General features: G+C 37.1%; 3 protein-coding genes across 8 annotated transcripts; all 3 read right to left on the minus strand.

Moving 5' to 3' along the window:
* Positions 1-277: 277 nt before the first annotated feature.
* On the minus strand, positions 278-4,116 carry LOC131308497 (B3 domain-containing protein Os01g0234100-like). Of its 2 annotated transcripts, none has more exons than XM_058335440.1 (6): positions 3,781-4,116; positions 2,509-2,540; positions 2,220-2,394; positions 1,920-2,135; positions 1,297-1,384; positions 278-1,191 (listed from the first exon to the last, which is right to left on the minus strand). In XM_058335440.1, exons 1-6 carry the CDS (start codon positions 3,940-3,942, stop codon positions 524-526), a joined length of 1,341 nt encoding a protein of 446 aa, XP_058191423.1. In that variant the 5' UTR covers positions 3,943-4,116; the 3' UTR covers positions 278-523. The 2 variants fall into 2 exon arrangements, with proteins under 2 accessions (XP_058191423.1, XP_058191424.1); XM_058335441.1 differs by having other exon boundaries at positions 278-1,188; positions 3,781-4,102.
* Positions 4,117-7,004: 2,888 nt separating this feature from the next.
* Positions 7,005-10,861, minus strand: LOC131308494 (B3 domain-containing protein Os01g0234100-like). 4 transcript variants are annotated; one of them, XM_058335435.1, is made up of 6 exons: positions 10,541-10,861; positions 9,292-9,323; positions 9,009-9,174; positions 8,716-8,928; positions 8,076-8,163; positions 7,005-7,959 (listed from the first exon to the last, which is right to left on the minus strand). In XM_058335435.1, the coding sequence occupies exons 1-6, from the start codon at positions 10,691-10,693 to the stop codon at positions 7,310-7,312; spliced, it is 1,302 nt and encodes a 433-aa protein (XP_058191418.1). In that variant the 5' UTR covers positions 10,694-10,861; the 3' UTR covers positions 7,005-7,309. The 4 variants fall into 4 exon arrangements, with proteins under 4 accessions (XP_058191418.1, XP_058191417.1, XP_058191420.1 ...); XM_058335434.1 differs by having other exon boundaries at positions 7,005-7,971; positions 10,541-10,810; XM_058335437.1 differs by lacking the exon at positions 10,541-10,861 and adding an exon at positions 10,093-10,379 and having other exon boundaries at positions 7,005-7,971.
* Positions 10,862-15,346: 4,485 nt separating this feature from the next.
* On the minus strand, positions 15,347-20,323 carry LOC131308365 (B3 domain-containing protein Os03g0184500-like). 2 transcript variants are annotated; one of them, XM_058335281.1, is made up of 7 exons: positions 20,200-20,323; positions 18,569-18,600; positions 18,315-18,468; positions 18,025-18,234; positions 17,205-17,298; positions 16,391-16,504; positions 15,347-15,950 (listed from the first exon to the last, which is right to left on the minus strand). In XM_058335281.1, the coding sequence occupies exons 1-7, from the start codon at positions 20,266-20,268 to the stop codon at positions 15,571-15,573; spliced, it is 1,053 nt and encodes a 350-aa protein (XP_058191264.1). In that variant the 5' UTR covers positions 20,269-20,323; the 3' UTR covers positions 15,347-15,570. The 2 variants fall into 2 exon arrangements, with proteins under 2 accessions (XP_058191264.1, XP_058191265.1); XM_058335282.1 differs by having other exon boundaries at positions 15,864-15,999.
* Between the last annotated feature and the right edge of the window lie 317 nt (positions 20,324-20,640).

Consider the following 20,640-nt stretch of genomic DNA (forward strand, 5'->3'; position numbering starts at 1 on the left):
AGACTGTTCTCTAACCAGAGTGAAGAAACAAATTTGGCTTCTCTTGTTTCACTGCCTTCCTATGTAAACTTCCCATTTTTCTAAGCAAGTGTATAGATTGTCTTAGGTTTTCCACTTCTGCTTTTCAAGTAGTTTCAGTAGTTGCAACGAAGAGCGTGGAATGTCGGAACGAGAAACGCAAATGCCTTGTTATCCTTTTTGGAAAATGCATAGTTATACTGACAAGTCAATATGCCATAAACGAGAGAGAGAGAGAGAGAGAGAGAGAGAGAGAGAGTTATTTACAGAGCCAATATTCCATAAACGAGTTTAGTCTGTATCTGATGATGGTGATATACAATTTCGCATCATTCTCTCACCTTCTTCTTAGATATGTTGCTATACTAAATAACTTAAAAAACTCTACAACTTCCTCCTTAAACAGTAAAACTACTCCAAGGTCATATAATTTAATAGAAGGGTAGTAGCTAGCCCATGTAAAAAAAGCTTACCCTTGTACAATATACTCGTTTCCCATCAGTCATCACCATGGGGCAGTTGCCTCTTTCTGGAACAAACACTCGTACTTCTGGGCTTCCTCCTCCAAATCCTCCATCTCATCATCCAGCCTTCTCCTATCTTGTTTCATTCCCAAAAGCTTTAGTTCAAGACTTGTCATCTCCTTTTGCACACCCTCCCGCTCAATTCTTGTTTCTGCATACCTCTTTAATCCCTCTCTTGATTTTGACGAGAGACTCATGAGTCGGCTCAACCGATCGCGTAAAAACCCAACATCCATTCCCAACAGCCCAAAGGCTTCCAAAGTCTTGTCCCAAATCGCAAAGTCATCCAGGGAGTAATAAATCTGGGAAGCTCTAATTGCATCAGCAATATTAACGGTCTCCGAAATGATTCCAGCTGCCACATTAGCATTGAAAAGGCCCTCATGGATGATTGATTTCTGGTTGCAGCAGAGATCATAGTACTTAGTCCGAACATGTGTGGAGAGCGAGTCGATAGTTATGCCATTCACCTCAATGTTGAAGTCCTTGATATCTGAATTAGCTCCGGAAAACTTGGAACCTTCTGTTGTGTTTGATGTGTCTGAGGAGTGAATATTCCAATCAGGATGGGATTCATCATCTAGTTCAAGCCTCGGACGCTTTTTCTCTTCCTTGTCACATATTTCGCTGTTCTTCTCCACATAAGCTCCTTTTCGGAAATCAATATTAAAGCGTATTAAAGAAAATTACAAAAAGGTCGCTTAAGATCATTAAGAAAAAAAATAGTGGAGCAAAATGGAGGATCACAACTTACCAAAACCTGTTTCTTTTGCACAAGCAACAGAATTAGGAAGGCTGAGGGCATCGGCTACCTCAAGATCCTTTGCTCTCACTATGTACACCTATAAAAGTGGGGTGGGGACAGATCACAATCAAGCAGAGATTCAAGCTAAAAACAAGATACAATAAATAGGCAGGGAAGATGAGCACACATGTAAATATTGCTGGAACAAAAAAAACCTAGTAAGAAGAACTTGATCTGAAAAGTGTTTGGACCAGAATTTATGACTCTCCTTTCATTTTCATTTTCTTCTTTGTTAATGGATTAAAATGAGGAAAAAAGGTGCAAAAGGAAGGACTCCAGAACCGCACAAGTTTTTTCATATAACTTACTAGTGTCCTACCAAAAACACCAATTTAAGAATACTCCTACTTTTCCTATAAATCATTGGACACTTGTCAGAAATATCCCCAGTAGCAATCTAACCCAGAGTTAAGTTATAATTCTGCTTGCTTAATAAATTCACCCTATGATTTTTTTGTTTGTCAACAATCCCAACACGGATCCATTGTAACCGTGGTGTGTGGCTTTGAAATGGATGGTGACATAAAGGAAGTTTAGAACACGCCAAATTTACAGTAGTGTCATAGGATCACCTTGAATTTGACAAGACCGAGTCTGCTGACAAGATGGAAAACTACGGCATCACCTTCTAGCAATTTATGGGAAATGGAGAACCATTTCCATCCAGCACTAAGTCCTTTTTTATCCACAAGGTACTTGGTATTGTATTCTTCCCCACTTTCATCCTCCAAAATCACTATTGCGTCAAGCCTCGGCAAGTGTGACTTACAAAATTCCGAAGGAAGACCCTGTCATTCAGTTAGATCAGCACAAACAGATTCAACAATCCATATTTTGGTAGTAACTCAATAGGAATATATATCAGGAATAACCAGCCAAAATCCTTTGGTAACATGGGAGCGCGTCATGAACTTCGTGAAGCTAGGAAATTCTGGAGCCAAACTATCTTGAACCTCAGCTGCTCTCGCCATAACTTGAGACTCAGCTTCGAAATGATCATCGAAATGATCAGAGACGTTGTCGACCATTTCTCTCCCGCTTTTATGACTTTTTTTTGAGTCAAGGATGCAGAAACCACATATAAGTCAATCTCTAGAAATTGTTCCTTACATCAACAACAACAAAAAAAAAAACCTGAGCCACATAATTAGATTCACTCACCTTTCCCCACTGCAAGGATTATCAGAAACTATCTGCATTAAGAATCACAATATTTCTGATTAGACATTATTTCTTCAATAGGACTGAAAAAGTACAATCAAATTCAGTCAAGACCACGCTTAAGCATCCCAAGGAAAAATATTTTCTCAGTTGGACTCAGACATCACACCTACATACATATAGATATATGCAATCATTCTTGCACAAATTGAGTTCTAAAATTGAAGTTGCTTTGAGGATTCTAATTCATCCAATTTGCATAGAGCAACCATATAGGAAGCAAGGTAATGAGCACGGTTCTCTAGGCCTATCCTCTCTGATGCCTTTCAGCTTTGACTTGGGGCACGATTCTACCGTTTAACGTCCCTTGAGTTCCCTGATTTGTTGGAGGCATAGGGGGCTCTATTTCAGTAGAATAATTTTCTCAAAGCAGAGATTTTATGCATATATTGCCAAGGTTAGTTCCGTCTCCAGTCCTCCCCACCCATACCCTCATCGATTGGGACATGGGTACTGTTATGGTGGTGGTTGTTGTCGCATGGAGTAACAAGATGACATGCGATATGTTCATTAGTAAGATTGATACACCCTCTACATTTTTGGAATCATCATTTTATGGCACACAAAGCACTAAAAGAAAAGACTGCATAGGTCCAAAGAAATTCCCTGAGGCTATTTATAATAAACCCAAAAGACCAGTCAAGATATGATTGTGGCAACTGAAATCCTGCTTCCGAACAACAAAAGAAAGAACACTTACACGGTAACCAGGGAAGCCAAAATACAGAGGAAAAAAGTTGTGTTTTCTCTTTCTTTCAAGGCAGGGGTGCTGCTGGTAAACTTGAATGGTGGTCCACTTTGGGCGAAAAACAAGCAACATTTGGAGATTTCCAAACCAACACCCCCCTGGTTTTTCTCAACAACCCATACTTTTTCTGAGTTGCCCAAAGACCCCAAACATTTCCTCTATCTGCTCTCGAAGGGCAACAGCATAAAATCAGAAAGAGGGTTTTACTGATCAATACTGTCAAAATCAGTGGAGCAAATGAAAACTTTCACAACATTAAGGGGGTGAGGGTGTAAAGAGGAAACAACCATATATTGGTCCCTAGCTCCACTCCATTCTGATTCTGTCTCGGATCCGGGACCCCATTACCTTCTCTTAAAAAACCTATTTCTAGGGTTTTATAACTTCTTCTACACATGCAAAAACTCAACATATATAACATACAAAAGCGTGCGTCTACATGCACAAAAGGGATATACATATACCTTGGGGGGAAAATCGGTTAGGTTTTTTCCAAAGAGCAAAAGCTGGGAGAGTGTGAGTTGGTCTTCAACATCCATACTGTGTTCTTCTACTGGTTCATGCTTCACATTATGCAGTAGGGGTGTAAACATCTGGGTCTGGTGACTCTGGTCTTGGGCGTCCATTGATGCACAGAACAGGAGCTAGAGAGAGAGAGAGAGAGAGTGGAAGTGGTGTACAATGAGGTGATTAATTATCGTTTCGTTTAGTTTATGAGAGTCTTTGGGCAATCAGGTAGGATCAGGATTCCATTGGACCATTGTACTCGATGAAGAAAAGTTACTTTTTGAAGAACACATATTGGTACCGATCCATGAGTCCGGCTCCTCTCCAGTTACCAGAGAGAACACTCTCTCCTATCTCGGCCCATAAAAATTTCTTATGATTTCATGTCAATGATCGAAATAATTCATTTTATTTTGATTGTTGACAACATGAAGAATGCTAAAAATCAAGTTTATTGGACATTATTAGATACGATTTTGAAACACATTAGGAACACGTTATCTTGCAAAATATAAGATTGCAATACTAGAACAAAACCCCTTTCTGATTTTTTTTCAATATAAATCTATTTCAAAATCATATCAAACGATAATTGATCAAAATGATTTTTGGCATGGTTGATGCTTTCAGTGCATTAAAAATTATGAACAGTTCTGATCATTGAAGTGTGATTAAAAAGTTTTTCCTAGCCGGGATTGGATAGAGTGTTCTCTCCAGTCCAATTGAAGGGATTAGGGAGGAGCCGGGCTCCGGACGCATACCGACGGGCATGAGGCCCACACTTTGGTCATGTGCGGATGATATGAGCAGTTTAATAATTAAAAAAATTAAAATAGAATTGTGAAAAATCAGTTCAATTCGATATAGGTAAGTGTTCGATCCAATCTTTCTATTTTCATTCAGATTATAGGATCCTAAAATCCCAATCGGTTTTTCTTTTCAAAATTACTGAATGACTCGGACAATCCATGCGGGAGGCTCCGCGTGCTCGTCGGCACCCATCGGTTCAAAACTAGTTGGTACCTTTTGTTGAAAAACGATTTCCAGAATCCAATAATAACGCGTACAGATTAGACAACAACAAAAAATCGCAGAGCCCTACAAGGCGGAATTAGGGTTTTACCTCAATTCCCGTGACAGGAACACTAACCTTGCTCTTGTTGTATGCTACAAATTTTAGGATCTTCTAGACGCAACCTCTGTGTTCTCTCTCTCACAACTCAATTTCGTATATTATGAATAAATCTACGTAAAGACATATATATAGAGCTACGTCAGGGACCTAAGGAGTAATAAGTTCAGGCTCCCAATGCAAATAAGAAATCTTAATTCCACACGATTCTTTTTCTTATTTTACTAATTATAATTCACATTACTACAGAATTATAATTGCACTTCAGTTCTTATCTCAATTATATTACGAGCTCCATGATTACAGATACCCATTGATTAAATCAAATTATCGACAATTATATTTAATCAATATCTATAATTTCTTAAGACTGACCAGTTAACATAACCGAAACTTATAAGAAACTTATAAGCTTATTCAAGAGGGTATCATCAATCCCTATCGAGACGTGGATTTCATTAATATTAATAGTTACCATACATACTCCTATAACGTTCAGACCCAACTTACCAAAATTATTGACCTTAAAGAGGATTTCACTCTCTAATAAATCAAAGTCAACAATATTAGATATATACATCTATTAATTATCTTTGGATTAAGAGCATAAGTATTCATAATAATCATGAGGTTCTAATTGTCCTATAGAGTCAGTACAAAGACAATTACCTCAATACGGTTATGTTCAATACACACAAAGTATACTAGCACAATGAGTTGGAACTAGACCATTTCTTATAGTCAAGACAGACCCTACTAAAACATTGTACTACCAATGATGTGTCCAGTTTCATTTAAGACTGTGAACTACGTATATCTTAAATTTCACAAGAACCGATAATCCAATCTTCTGTGTGTAAGTCGAATTCTACACACCGGATCATCTATTTTGTAAAACAAAAGACACACATGCACAACATACAATAATATTATGCAAACATTGCCCATAAAAGATTCTCATCAAAAAGGGATAAAATTGATTAATAAATAACAATAAAATATTAATTTATTACAAAAAACAATAAAATATTAATTTATTACACAAAAACATGACTTTTAGTATAATTTTTTTACACATTTAGCATTAAATACAACTCTACTACAAAACAAAGCTTCCCAGGCAATTATTTGCTCGTGCTTCTGTAGCAATATGCAATTCATACATTTGCGTTGGGTCATAATAGGGTGAGGTGGGGAATGATTCATACAATTTGTGTTAGGTAATAATACCGTATCAGCTAGAGTGCCGCTTTTTCTAATAGTACGATATGTAACACATTTTTTTTTCGCATAATCGTGTTGAAACTGCTTCTCTTCCTCCCCAAATAACAAAAATTGTACAGGCGGTGGTTTGCATTGACCTGACTTTCAGTCAGCAAGTGGCAAAGTTGTGAGCGCTTTTTGTGCGTTTTTTCCCGCATGATTCTAATTTCTATCTGATTTGAACAAAGTTGTTACCAAAGAACGTTTTGTGTTTTTACCCTTCATGTATCTGGGTTCAATGCAAGTAATGCCACCAGAACTAGCGAATATGATTGTAATTAGCAATGCTAGTATCTAAAGTACACTTTTCCACAAAAAGTACAGTTTTCTATATTGCTCATTCACCTAAGCAAAATTATACTGCTCCAGTATTTTGTTATAACGCAGCACGATTTCATAAAAATGTCTTCTGAATCCAATGGTCTAGTGTAAAATGCACTTGGATGTTCTCTAATGTTGCATTTCGATCTTCGACTGAAAACCGAAGCAAACACAAAGAAAGATTAAAGATTATTGGATGGCTGCCTCTAACCGAAGTGAAGAAACAAATTTGGCTTCTCTTCATGGCCTTCCTATTTTAACTACACATTTTTCTAAGCAAGTGTATAGATTGTCTTCAGGTTTTCCACTTCTGTTTTTCAAGTAGATGCAGCAGTTGAAACTAAGGGCGTGGAATGTCGGAAAGAGAAATGCAAATGCCTTGTTATCCTGACGAGCCAATATTCCATGAGAGAGAGAGAGAGAGAGAGAGAGAGAGAGAGAGAGAGAGAGAGAGAGAGAGAGAGAGAGAGAGAGCGTTATTACAGAGCCAATATTTACATAAACTAGTTAGTTTCTATACGATGATGGTGATCCAAAATTTCGCATCATTCTCTCACTTTCTTCTTAGATATCTTGCTATACTAAATGACTTGAGAAACTCTACAACTTCCTCCTTAAACTACTCTAAGGTCATGTAATTTGACAGAAGGATAGTGGCTAGCCCAAGTACAAAAATCTTACCCTGGTAATATACTCATTTCCCATCAGTCAGAACATCGTGCTCAAGATCTTAGATGGAAGGTCTTTTTGGCTCAATTCAGAATAAGATATCACCATGGGGCAATTGCCTCTTTCTGGTACAAACACTCATTCTTCTGGGCTTTCGCCTTCAAATCCTCCATCTCATCATCAAGCCTTCTCCTATCTTGTTTCATTTCCAAAAGCTTTAGTTCGAGACTTTTCATCTCCCGTTGCACAAAATCTCGCTCAATACTTGTTTCTTCATACCTCTTTAAGACCTCTGTTGATTCTGACGAGACAATCATGAGTCTACTCAACCGATCACGTAAAAATCGTACATTCATTCCCAACAGTCCAAAGGCTTCCAAAGTCTTGTCCCACAACGCGAAGTCAGTTGGCGAGGTGGAAATCAGGGAAGCTCTAATTGCATCAACAATATTAACGGTCTCTGATATGATTTCGGCTGCCATATTACTATATAAAAGGCCCTGATGGATGATTGATTTCTGGTTGCAGCAGAGATCGTAGTACTTAGTCCGCACATGTGTTGCAAGCGAGTCAATTGTTATACCATTCACAACAATGTTGAAGTCCTCGATACTTGGAACAGATCTGAAAAATTTGGAACCTTCTGTTGTGTCTGAGGAGTGAATATTGCTCCAATCAGAATGTGATTCATCATCTAGTTCAAGCCTTGGGCGCTTTTTTTCTTCCTTCTCACATGTTTCATTGTTCTTCTCTGCATAAGCTCCTTTTTAGAAATCATTATTGAAGCGCATTAAAGAAAATTTAAAAATGTAGCTTAAGAGGGTCATTAAGAAAAATACTGGAGCAAAATGGAGGATCACTACTTACCAAAACCTGTTTCTTTTGCACGAGAACCAGAATTTGGAAGGCTTAGGGCATCGGCTACCTCAAAATCCTTTGCTCTCAGTATGTACACCTATGAAAGTGGGGTGGGGATAGATCACAAATCAAGCAGAGATTCAAGCTAAAAACAAGATACAACTCCGCCACCTTAAATAGGCAGGGCACGTATATAAATATTGCTGAAAAGAAAAAACCTAGTAAGAAGAACTTGATCTGGAAAGTGTTTGGACCAGAATTTATCAGTCTCCTTTTGTTTTCATTTTCTTCTATGTTAATGGATTAAAATGAGGAAAAAGGGTGCAAAAGGAAGGACTCCTGAACCATACAAGTTTCTTCATATTACTTACTGGTGTCCTACTAAATCCATCAAATTTAGAATACTCCTACTTCTTTCTCTTTTTCCTATATTTCGTAGGTGAAGGACACTTATCTGAAATATCCCCAGTATGCAGTAGTCATCTATCCCAGAGTTAAATTACAATTAGATTTACCAAGCTTGCTGATTTTTGGTTTGTCAACAATCCCAAAATGGATTCATTGTAATTGCGGTGGGTGGATTTGAAATGGATGGAAACTAAAACGAAAATTAGAACACACTGAAATAATAGTAGTGTAATAGGATTACCTTGAATTTGATAGGGTTGTGTTGGCTAACAAGATGGAAAACTACAGCATCACCGTCAACCAATTTTTTGGCAATGGAGAACCCTCTCCATCCACCACTAAGCGCTTTCTCCTTGCGGTAATTTGTATTGTATTCATACCCACTTTCATCCTCTAAAACCGCTGCTGCATCACACCTTGGCAAGTATAATTGACAAAATTCCGAAGGAAGACCCTGTTATTCAGTTAGATTAGCACAAACAAATTCGGGACTCCATAATTCACTAACGTAATCAGAAATTCAGCGGGACTAACCAGCCAAAATCCTTTGGTAACATGAGAGGGCTTCATTAACTTCCAGAAGCTAGGAAATTCTGGAGCCAAACTAGCTTGAATCTCTGCTGCTGCTATCGCCATGACTCGAGTCTGATCATCGAAATTATCAAAGGAGTTGTCCACTATATCTCTCCCCCTTTTGGAACTTTTTTTTAGTCAATGATGCAGAAGCCACATGGTAAGTCAATCTCTAGCAACTGTTCCTTACTTCCAAAGGAAGGAATATCAAAAAACCTGAGCCACATAATTTAGATTCACTCACCTTTCACTTTTGCTAGGATTATCAGAAACTATCTGCATAGGGAATCACAATATTTCTGATCAGACATTATTTCATCAATAGGACTGAAAAAGTACAATCAAATTCAGTCAAGAGTCTAAAGAATATGCTTAAACATCCCAAGGAAAAAGATTTTCTAAGTTGGGCTTACACACACCTACATAGAGATAGATATAGGCAATCATCCTTGCACAAATTAAGTTCTAAACGAAATTTGTTAGCTACTGTAATTGAAGTTGCTTTGTGGAGATCCATCCAATTTGCATAGAGCAACCATAAAGGAAGCAAGTTAATGAGCATGGTTCTTTAGACCTACCCTCTCAAATGCCTTTCGGCTTTGACTTGGGGCCATGGTTCTAAGGTAAAATCTTCCCTTGAATTCCTCAATTTGTTGGAGGTATTGGGTGCCACTATTTCAGTAGTTCAACTTTTTCAAAGAGCAGACACTTTGTGCATATATTGCCAAAGGTACGTCCGTCTCTAGTCCTCCCTGCCCATATCCTGTTGATTGGGATGCCATGGGTACCATAACCAGATGATGTGCAATTCGTTCATTTGTAAGATTGATAAGAGGGCAGCAGCATTCAGGTCCACTTCTTATTTTACATCCTCTATATTTTCAGTCATAATTGTGTCATGCAAAGCACTAAAATAAAAGATTGCTTAGGTCCAAAGAGAATCCATGAGGCTATTGATAACTAGCCACAAGACCAGTCAAGACATAATTGCAGCTACTGAAATCTGTTTTGAAACAACAAAAGAAAGACCAATTGGAAAGTAAACCTGGGAAGCAAAACACAGAGGGAAAAAGATGTGTTCTTCATTTTATCAAGATTAACGCAGGAATCATGGTGAACTTGTATGGTGGTCCACTTTGGGCCAAAAACAAGCAAACTGGTGCTTTCCAAACCAACACCCCCCTGTTATTTTTCTGAGAAAACCCTCATTAGCTCTTCCGAAAGAGGGTGTTGCTGACCAATTCTCTCAAAATCAGGGGTAGAAATAAAAAAATTCACAACATTAAGGGGGTGAGGTTGTAAAACTGGAAACTTCCCTTTGTCCCTAGCTCCACCCCGTTTTGTCTCGGATCTGGGACCCCATTTACCTCCTCTTAAAAAACCCTCAATTTCTCCATTTCAAGGGTTTTAACTTCTTCAATACATGCAAAAACTGACAAATATGACATACGAATGTCTGCATGTACATGCACAAAAGGGAGATATATATATACCTTGGGGGGAAAATCGATTGGTTTTTTTCTAAAGAGCAAAATCTGGGAGACTGTGAGTTGGTCTTCAACATCCAAACTGTGTTCTTCTGCTGCTTCAAGCTTAACTTTCTGTGCTAGGGGTGTGAACATCTGGGTCTGGTCTTGAGCTTCCATTGATGCACAAAAAAGAGAGCTTGAGAGAGAGAGAGAGAGAGAGAGAGAGAGAAGTATGCAAAGACTGAATGCGGTGATTAATTAAGAGTACGTCGTTTAGCTTGGAATGAGAATATTTGGGCAATCAGGTAGGACTCCGGGGACCATTTTTGTACTTCCATTCTTGGGAAACTTTTGGCAAAAGCTTCGGCCTGTTTGGGAAAGTTTTTTTTTTTTTTTATCCGCGCCTGTTTGGGAAAGTTGGTATCACTGTTTGCATAACTTTAATACTACTCCACAAAAAAAAGTTTGTTTGGTTACTTACCGAAGAAAAAAAATAACACAAAAAGTTTTTTTTAATAAAAAATGCTATTGACATTCCAAAAATTGATCTAGGTACTCTAAAATCAATGTAATTCCAAAACCAATTTGCTTTGTTATTTGGAGTGTTAATATTTTTTTTTTCTTTTTTTGTCAGCATTGTATATATTAGCGGGAGGAGTTAGTGGAGGATATTAGAGTTAGTACAGGAGGATCCAGAAGCTATACATAGCTCTGGCCCCCAAAGCCTTGCCCCAGTGGGACTCGAACCCTGATCACCACTGGGAAGAGGGAGATGAGCAACTTCACTGGGCTTGGATCTCAACCAGTTGGCTTCCAACCAGTTTGGTCAACTTATGAACCATTTGTGGGCCCTTTCCGGGCCCACAATAATGATCGGAACCGTTCCCTTTTTAGAGCTTGTCAAGAACATTGACTACGCAAAAAATCACATTGATCGGATACCATTTGATAAGACGTTGAAATGCATTACTTTTGTAAGAAAAAAAGTGTGCAACACTGTATTGCAACCCATTTGACATAATTATATGAAGATCAATGCCTTTCGATATCATATCAAACGGTATCCGATCAACGTGATTTCTGGCGTAGTCAATGTTCTCGATGAGTTTTAAAAATGAACGATTCTGATCATTATTGTGGGCCCAAGAAGGGAGCGCAAACGATCCATAACTGGACCAAACTGGTTGAAAGCCCAACTGATTGGGATCCAAGCCCCACTAGAAGTGAACACATAAAGATTGCCAGGCAATAGTCATCTTGTTTGGTTCTCATTTTTGAAAGTTATTTTTGATGTAATGAGTGGAGAGAGATAGAGATAAAAAAGTATGGAAAAACCTGTAGAAAGAAAAATGAGATGAGATGAGATAGGAACCAAATAAGGTGACTATTTGATCGTGACTTCCATGCAGAAAGATTAAAGTATTACATTGTGTTGGGGTTGGGTCTTATCAGTGCGCATGTATTTTGTGTTGGGTCACCTCATACCGCGGAATGGCAATGAGGTCGAGCGGTTTATCCGGCCGCTCATCTCTGTACGAACGGTTTGGAAATAAGGTGTTTGACAGCATCCCTGAGTACCGCATGGGCTAGAGCGTCGCTTTTTCTATTAGTATGATAAATATCGTTATCGGTGAGATATCATTCAAACACTTTTACAAACTCATTATAATCGGAAAATTTGTAATCCACCATGCACAATCAAGAATCTAAAAATTCCCACACACCCCTAGATGAAATGATGAACTGAGAGCACTGTTGACTGTTCATTGGTAAAGTTATGCCGTGCAGGGATCAACCAACTGAGAATTTTTTCAGTACCAGTGGATATATCCAAGTGGTATCTGCTCGATACATCCAGATCGTCCAGTACATTTTGGACGACTCGAATTGCAATTCTCTTTTTCCTCTCATCCAAACACTCTCTCTTTTTATTTTTTCTCCCAATTCGAACTGTCAAAAAAACACAATGAATAGCTCTTGGATGCACCCACGGGGTAGAAATTTTCCCAACTGAAGAGGGACTTGGGGGTGCAAAAGGAGGCTGTGAGGCTCACAAGAAACATAACCTCATTGAAGAGGATGGGATGGGAGCCACCAGGCCCACCACAAGCCATAAAGTCGATTCTATTTACTACACGACATTAATATAACACATTTTCTTTTGATTTTGCACAAGGAAAATGATGGGTATACATCCACCAATCACACCGGAAGCGGGGGCTCTGCTGTGCCTCATGGCACAGCACCCCCTACCCACACCCCCAAACCCCTACCCACACCCCCAAACGGTACCGTTTGGGAATAAAAAAAATCTTAAGTTTTCAATTTGCAATCTTAAAGAGCAGAAACGTGATTATGAGAGTCTTAAATATAAAATTTAATTATGCCTCTTTAGAATAATATGATCAGAATAATAAGATTTTCACACTGGTTTAAACTGATTGAAAATTGGATCAGTAAATTTTTTAACCATATTTTTTAATATATAAACGGTCTAAAAAATTAAGTGCTTTAATTTTTAATTTATTGAACAAGTGCGAAAATCTTATTATTCTGATTATATTATTCTAAAAAGACATAATTAACTTTTGTCTTTAAGGCTCTAATAATCACGTTTTTGCTCTACAACATCCTAAATAAAGAGCAGATGCTTAATTATGAGAGTTCTAGAGACAAAAGTTAATTACGATCCTTTAAAATTATATGTTCAGAATAATAAGATCTTCGCACTTGTTCAAACAGATTAAAAATTGGAGCAATTAATTTTTTAATTTTTTAGACCGTTTATATATTAAAAAAATGGTTAAAAAATTTACTGCTCCAATTTTCAATCAGTTTGAACCAGTGTGAAGATCTTATTATTCTAATTATATTATTCTAAAGAGGCATAATTAAATTTTATCTCTAAAGCTCTCATAATTACGTTTCTGCTCTTTAGGATTGCAAATTGAAAACTTAAGATTTTTTTTAATCCCAAACGAGTCCCCAAACTGGGTGTTTGGGGTGTGGGTGGGGGTGCTGTGCCATGAGGCACAGCAGAGGCCCCGCTTCCAATCACACCCCTCTTAATGCTTTCTGTGGGTAATTGGTTCACTACAGCCGGAGTTGGATGAATTAGTCCCGTTTTGCTGTTTGGGCGTGGGAATACCTTTTATGTTGTTAAAAAAAATACATTATTCTCATATATGTGTGAGCCTCATACGTATGTGAGAGGCGTGTGGTTGTGGTGGTGTATGAAGCATTGCTTTTTAGGCTCCTTTTGTGATAACAAATTGAAAAAAGAGAGGCTAACAAGGGGTTTAACCAACTGAAGTTAGCTCGGCTTGCGATGACTCTTGCATTTTCACTGTGAGGTCAGGAGTTTGAATCTTCCCACATACGTGTATGTGTTCTTCCCTTTGTATTTGTTGGGATTATTTTCTCCCTAATGGGGTTTGTAAGAGCATCAGCAGTGGAATAAGCAAATATGAATAATCAAAACATGTCACATCAACTTTTGATTATCTATTTAGATGTTGTTAAAGTTAGCCACGTCAAATCCCACATTGGTTATTTTCTGCCCATAATCAAAACCAATGGGTCCTCCAAACTTTTTTCCTTCATTTCACGCATAGTTTTTGAAAAAGCGATTTTTGAAAAGAAAAAAAACTCTTTATATGTTAGAAACAGTTAAAAAAAATTAGTTTTTCGAAATAAAAAATAGTTTTTCAAACAACACACTTTGTTTACTTAAAAACTGTAAATACAATTTTGAGAAATTTTGAAAGAATTATATTTACACAAATAGTTTTAAAATTTTAAAAACTATAAATACAGTTTTTTAAAAACATATTTTGTGTAAAAAACAGTTTTCTATAAAAGAGTTTTGAAATTTCAAAAACAGATTTTTGAAAAACACACTTTATTTACTTATAGTTTTTAAAATTTTTGAAAAAAATATTTTTTGTTAAAAATAAAGTTTTTGAAAAAAACAAAAAAAAAATCTGAAAGTTACAGTTTTTTAAAATTATTTTTTGATAACATTGTTGAGAGAGAGAGAGAATGGAAGAGAGAAGGTTTTTGTATAATGTTGGTGTACTTGATTGAGAGATAAAATTTGGTTATTGACAAAATATTGCTAGCTTTGATTATTGAAGAGCCAAAATTTGATGAGTTATTAAGAGGTTGCTAGGTTTGATTATTCCAATGTGAGCATTTTTTTGTTCTAACATTGTTAACTTTAACAATTTTTTATTTTGCTTATTCCACTGTGGATGCTCTAATTAGGTTGGATTTATAGTGATTATGTTCTATTTGATGGATTTATTTATCATATTAGTTGAATTGTTGGGCTTAGCTGACTCGTTGAGTCTCACACAATTGACGTATTGTCCCATGATTTTTGTACTTTGTAATTCATACATGATATAATGATCTCTCCATCAATGGACAACCTAAAAAAAAAAAAAATACTCCAAGCGGTTTGGCCAAGTGAGTACAAGAAAGCTAATAAAAGCTTGTCTTACATGATGTCGCACAATTGAATCCTACGGAGGCCAAACATTCCAAAACTTGGAACCACTGGAGGGTTTAGCTGGTTGTTTAACTTTAGAGCCCAAAATTAATTGCGATGCATGCAAGTTGACCTAGACATCCAATTATCAAAAATTAAAGTGTATTTCTCCTTTCAAGTTGAAATCTGGACCATTGCATGTAAAATCCATGACCTCTATTGTTTTACTCTGAATCAACAAATTTAAAGCAAACATCATCAAAATATAACTTTACTTGCAAGCTGTTTACTGTAGAAAAAATATGATCAAAACTTAAATTATTTTTTTAAAAAAATAGTTTCTTTGCACAATATTTTACTTTTTCGATTCCTCTCGTCAAGATGAATCAATCATCTGCAAAAGTTTGACACAAAACTAGCAAATGCGAAAAAAGAAATAGAGTAAAGAGCAAAAAAAGAAGCCGCCAAGTTAGCTTTCTAAGAGAAACTACCCCCACAGTTCTCAATCTGCTAAAAATACCCATCAAAATTTAACTGCCTATTAGAGATTTAAGCCTTTGGACTAGTTTGGAGTATTATCAGCCTCTTTTTGGCACATGAGCTCAAGCCTGCTGGTATTTGCTTTCAGACTCTCAATTTCACCACCAAGCCTTACCTTTGCCTCTATTAATTTCAACAGCTTCACAACAAGAGCTTTCTTCTGCTCTCCAATATGAACTTGGCCCGAGTTTCTTTCCCTTTCCTTCGCCGATTCTACTTCACCTTTTGCTTTTAGAGCGAGGGCATCAAGACAGTCCATTTGAGCGTGTAACGATCCAACACGTGCTTGCAACTGCTTGAATGCTTTCGAAATCTCAATGTGACTAGCAAAATCTATGCGAGAGGCTAACAGGTTGCTAGCTTTGGCCGCGTTGGCAATGTTCATAGTCTCCGTGATGATTTCTGCTTCAAAAGGACAATTAGTATGACAAAATGATAACGCTGTTAATTTCTTGCAAATAAAATCCGAAAAAATACATTAAGTTTTTAAAAGCATTCGTGAATTAGTTCGATTGGAGATTTTCGAATCTTATTTTGTGAAAATTATAACATTGTCAAATACTCCACTCCCTTTATCCCATTTTCATTGTCTATTATTCTATTTGTCTCTTTTATGTCTTTCGCTTATATCTTTTAGTATGGATCTTGAAAAATATGCAATATGAATCTTGTTTGATAGATCTCGATTAGTTCTATAATACAAAGTTTTCAAAATTATAAAAAAACATTATAGATTAAAAGATATAAACAATTAAAAAATAGCACACAATTAAAAAATGGACAATGAAAATGGAACGAAGGGAGTAACTGTTTTCTGAAAACTCAACCAAGTCCTCTTGTACCTTCCAAAAGTAAGCCAACCTCCTTCTTGCTATTTTCTTGAATATTGTCTGGTGGAAGATATTTCAAATGCCTTCCGTTGTCCTGATGGTTCATAGTAGTGTTTGTAGAGTTCTCTGCATAATAATTTCCTATCAATATAGGTGTCAAACGGATCGAGAGGCACGACACGGCACAACACAACACAATCTCTATAAGTGGGCTAGGCTAGGTCGTTATGTTGGGGCAAGTGGCATGGCCACTGACACAACACTGAGTAAAATTTGAAGATTAATTACAAATAGAGAAGTATTATAAATGTGTGGTAATTTAAATTTAGCTTATAAGGTTTAAGAATTGCAAATGATCGAAAATTGAGTAGCCGTCAACCCAGTTGGAATATACTCCAACAATTATCAATACAATGTTCGTATTTTTAATATTATTGTTTTATTTAAGTTATAATTATTTTGACAATGTTTTCTGTTAAGTATAAAAAATGTCACCTTTACAATTCCCTATAAAAAGAAGTCCAATTCGGGGCACGGGCACGGTCTGGCGAGCCAATGGCCCGGGTCGAGCATAATTCTAAGATGGGTTGACACTACACAACCAATAAATGGGTTGACACAACACAACCAATAAATGGGCCGGACTACGCATGACACAAAGCACGTTTAGCACACAACTGAACGGATTGGGCCGGCACGGCACGGCCTATCTGACACCTCCACCAATCATCGAGATCATCATCAACATTCAAAAGAAGCAACAAATGGAACACAAAATGACAAAACAAAATTGAGCTATCACAATTGAACGACAAGCACAAGTTACCAGATTTGAGTTGTCTTCCATCTCCTTTTAATAAATGCACAAGGGCAACGGCCCCATCCACTTCACCCAATTCACTTTCTCTAACTACGTATACCTATGCATACGAAGAGGGATAAGAATCAAAACGTAAAGCTTGTTATACTGACAAATTAATTCAAGAAATAAGCCCAACGATCCAAAAGTAATCTCATGAGCAAGCTTTTATAAGTTTCTTGAATAGGTATACATAAATTGACATGCACATTGTTAGGTCCTCCCAAGTGGGTGACCGAGAGAGAGACGTTCAACCACCTTTGCACGTTTTCCTCATTAGTTTTTCGGGCGTTTTGTCCTTGTTCAAAAAAAAATTTCGCATTTGTTAGTTTTATACCAAACTTTTGTAGATTATTGATTCATCTCGACGAGAGGAATCAGATTTATCTTGGATATTTCGAAAAATATTTGGGCGAAAGTAAAAATTCTTTACTTTTCTTTTTTTTCTCATCGAGACGAATCAATAATCTCCAAAAAGTTGGTGCAAAACTAACAAACATGAATTTTTTTCAACAAGGAGTAAACGCCCAAGAAGCTAAGGAGTTCCATGCCTCAATTCTTGTTGGTTTCCTCTCTGTATATTTACAGTATATGTGTATGTATTACTTACACAAGAGAGAGAGAGAGAGAGAGAGAGAGAGAGAGAGAGAGAGAGAGAGGGAGGGAGGGAGGTTTACATGGTATATTTGTATTTTGTTGATTAATACAAAACCAGAGTTTTTTCTTCTCAAATACTTGCATACAGGAAGCACAACGCACATACAGCTAGAAAAGGTTGATGGGTTACCTTAAATTCGCAAGGTTTGATCAACTGAAAAATTAAAACATCTCCCTCGAGTAATCTGTGAGCAATTGAGAACGCTTTCCATCCACCACTGAACACGCTCTTCGCGACCAAATACTTTGTTCGGTATTCTTCTTCATCAAAAGCATCCACCAAAACAACCGAAGCATCACACCCGGGCATATGCAAATCAGCAAATGGCCTCGAAAGCTTCTGCAATCAGAGAAAGCAGAACATAAAAAAAAAAAATGTTCGAACGCCTGATTGAGAGATGGAAGCTGTTTTGGCCTTACCAGCATAAACCCTACGGTAACAGCTGATCGGTTCATGGACTTGACAAAAATTGGGAATTTCGGATCTAGATTTTCTTCAACCTCTTTAACCCGATTCATCAGCAAAGGATTGGCTTGCACACTGTCGTACAAGCCATCGACTGTCCGTGGACGGCTTTAGATGTACCACAAAACAATCATTGGAGCAATTAATCTTTGCTAAGCTTAAGAAAAGTAGTAGTTTCGAAAAAGCCATTTGAATTCTAGTCACTGACCTTCTAGGTTGCCCATAACCATAAAAAGCAACCTGCTCAAAGGATTCACACCACTGCTAAATCAGTCAAAACAACAATAACCATCAAATAACTAGAGAAATTTGGGAGGTAATTGGTAGAGCTAAATTTGCCAACAGGTCAGATTTTGTCCCTGTCATTATATGCTTATACTACAACTCTGGTACTAACTCTTGGATAGAACTCACCGTTGAAAACCGACTTACAAGAACAGGGTGCCCGAAATTACACACAAGATCCAACTCATACTTAGTCGATGTAGGACATTAGAATCGTAACAAGCTTTTTTTGGAAGGTAAAACAAGTCAGAATTTAGAACCACCGAGCAAAATCGAAACAAAAAGAGACACAAAAGAATAGTGGGACTGAATATGACATTGATTCAGCACATTTAGCACTAAAATAAACGAAAAAGAGACACAAAAGAAACCTATGGGTTTGGTCTTTTTTGCTGGGCAAAAGAAAGATTTTATTAATCATTAAAACAAGTTACAACGATTAAACGGAACCAAAGAGTACTGGCTTCACAATGAGGAAAAATTGGAAACCAACAAAGTTAAAAGTCCAGCTCTCGACATTCATAAGCCTCTAAGGACCCGGGGATAGGGGAGGGGAAAACCAACCAAAGGTCGGCAACATCAAAGGGCCAAAAGCCCAAAAGCTAAAATCAGATAAAGGACCCAGAAGGCCCAAATCCTCCCAAGAACCAAAATCCTCCCAAGACCAAAACTATGGGTTTGGTTTTTTGTGGAAGGATTAACCAAACACTTGAACGGAAAGATAAGAGAAATAAACTAAGTGAAGAATTACATTTACTTTTGGAAAAAGGAGATAAAAGAGACATGCAAATAATGAATCGAACATTCATTGAAGAACTTTAATCTATATGTAACACTTGCCTAAGTGAAACCTTCGTAAATCCATGATCCAAATATAACAACAATAAGAACTTTGACACAATAATTGGTCATGGTCCAACAGGGGTAGCTACCACCCCCAATCCCAATTTCAAGACAAATTTTTTTTTTTTCACTAGGGTACCTCGGTTAGATATCTACCGGTATTTGGACAATTTCATATTTTATACACATTGTAAAGATATATATTTTTAGGGAATGAACAGTTCGGATCACGACAATAATATCTCAAATCTCAATAGTTTTCATTCGAAGACCATAAGAGAGAGTTGGTTCAGACTTTTTTTTCTTTTCAATTAAAAAACTCAACAAAAATCTAATTATATAAGTATATACGTAACATTCCTTTTCACACTTTCGCGAACAACACGCAACAACAAAATCGGACTCCTATAATCACACATAGCAATCACAGAACAAGGTAAACAGAGCAAGTTTTGACTTAATTAACCCTCCCTAGCCCTAAATTACCCACCACTAGTATCTAAATTTTTCAACTCAATCAAAACCAAATAATCACGCATAGCAATCATAGAACAAGGTAATAGCAGAGCAAATTGGCGATCAAAAAAAAAAAAAAAAACAGAGCAAATTGGTTTTCCTCTGCTCAAATATGAAACCACCGAAACAGCTGATTAACATCAGCTAACAAGGAAGATTATGAGTTGGGTTTTGCTAATAAAGATTAAAACTCACTTTCTTAGTCTTGTGATGATAGAGATCAAGGAGCCTTTTCTTGTTCTTCACCCCCTTCTCTTGCTTCATTTCTTATAAAAATTATGTGTCTATATTTGTCTTCAGGATATCTCTAAGAAGTTTATATCCGTTGTGTGTGTGTATATATATCAATCTTGCTTCAGCTACAGATATGGTGATTTCCCATTGTACCCTCTCCTTGATTCTAGTCCTTCATGTAATAATCTCCTGTAATTGCACCTACAGACCTACTCTTGCCCATGCTTTTATGAGAAATGTCAGGTACGCACCTATCAACCACACCTCTTTCATAAATAGTTATCGGACTCATACAGGATGAGATCCATAATTAAATGTGAGAGAAGTGTGATTGGTAGGTGTGTACTTTAACACTCTTTTAGACGTATTCTATGTGTGTGTGTGTGTGAGAGAGAGAGAGAG

This window comes from Rhododendron vialii, chromosome 11a (genome assembly GCF_030253575.1).
Source record: "Rhododendron vialii isolate Sample 1 chromosome 11a, ASM3025357v1".
NCBI lineage: Eukaryota > Viridiplantae > Streptophyta > Magnoliopsida > Ericales > Ericaceae > Rhododendron > Rhododendron vialii.

Coding starts and splice junctions, on each gene's coding strand:
- LOC131308494 (XM_058335434.1), bottom strand. CDS start 10,693: ATGGAAGCTCAAGACCAGACCCAGATGTTCACACCCCTAGCACAGAAA. Junction 8,164..8,715: donor ACAACCCTATCAAATTCAAG/GTAATCCTATTA, acceptor CCACTTTCATAG/GTGTACATACTGAGAGCAAA. Junction 7,972..8,075: donor TGCAAAAGAAACAGGTTTTG/GTAAGTAGTGAT, acceptor ATTTCTAAAAAG/GAGCTTATGCAGAGAAGAAC.
- LOC131308365 (XM_058335281.1), bottom strand. CDS start 20,268: ATGAAGCAAGAGAAGGGGGTGAAGAACAAGAAAAGGCTCCTTGATCTC. Junction 17,299..18,024: donor TCAAACCTTGCGAATTTAAG/GTAACCCATCAA, acceptor TCGTATGCATAG/GTATACGTAGTTAGAGAAAG. Junction 16,505..17,204: donor TGGAAGACAACTCAAATCTG/GTAACTTGTGCT, acceptor ATTATTATGCAG/AGAACTCTACAAACACTACT.
- LOC131308497 (XM_058335440.1), bottom strand. CDS start 3,942: ATGGACGCCCAAGACCAGAGTCACCAGACCCAGATGTTTACACCCCTA. Junction 2,541..3,780: donor TAACCGATTTTCCCCCCAAG/GTATATGTATAT, acceptor TTCTTAATGCAG/ATAGTTTCTGATAATCCTTG. Junction 1,385..1,919: donor TCGGTCTTGTCAAATTCAAG/GTGATCCTATGA, acceptor CCACTTTTATAG/GTGTACATAGTGAGAGCAAA.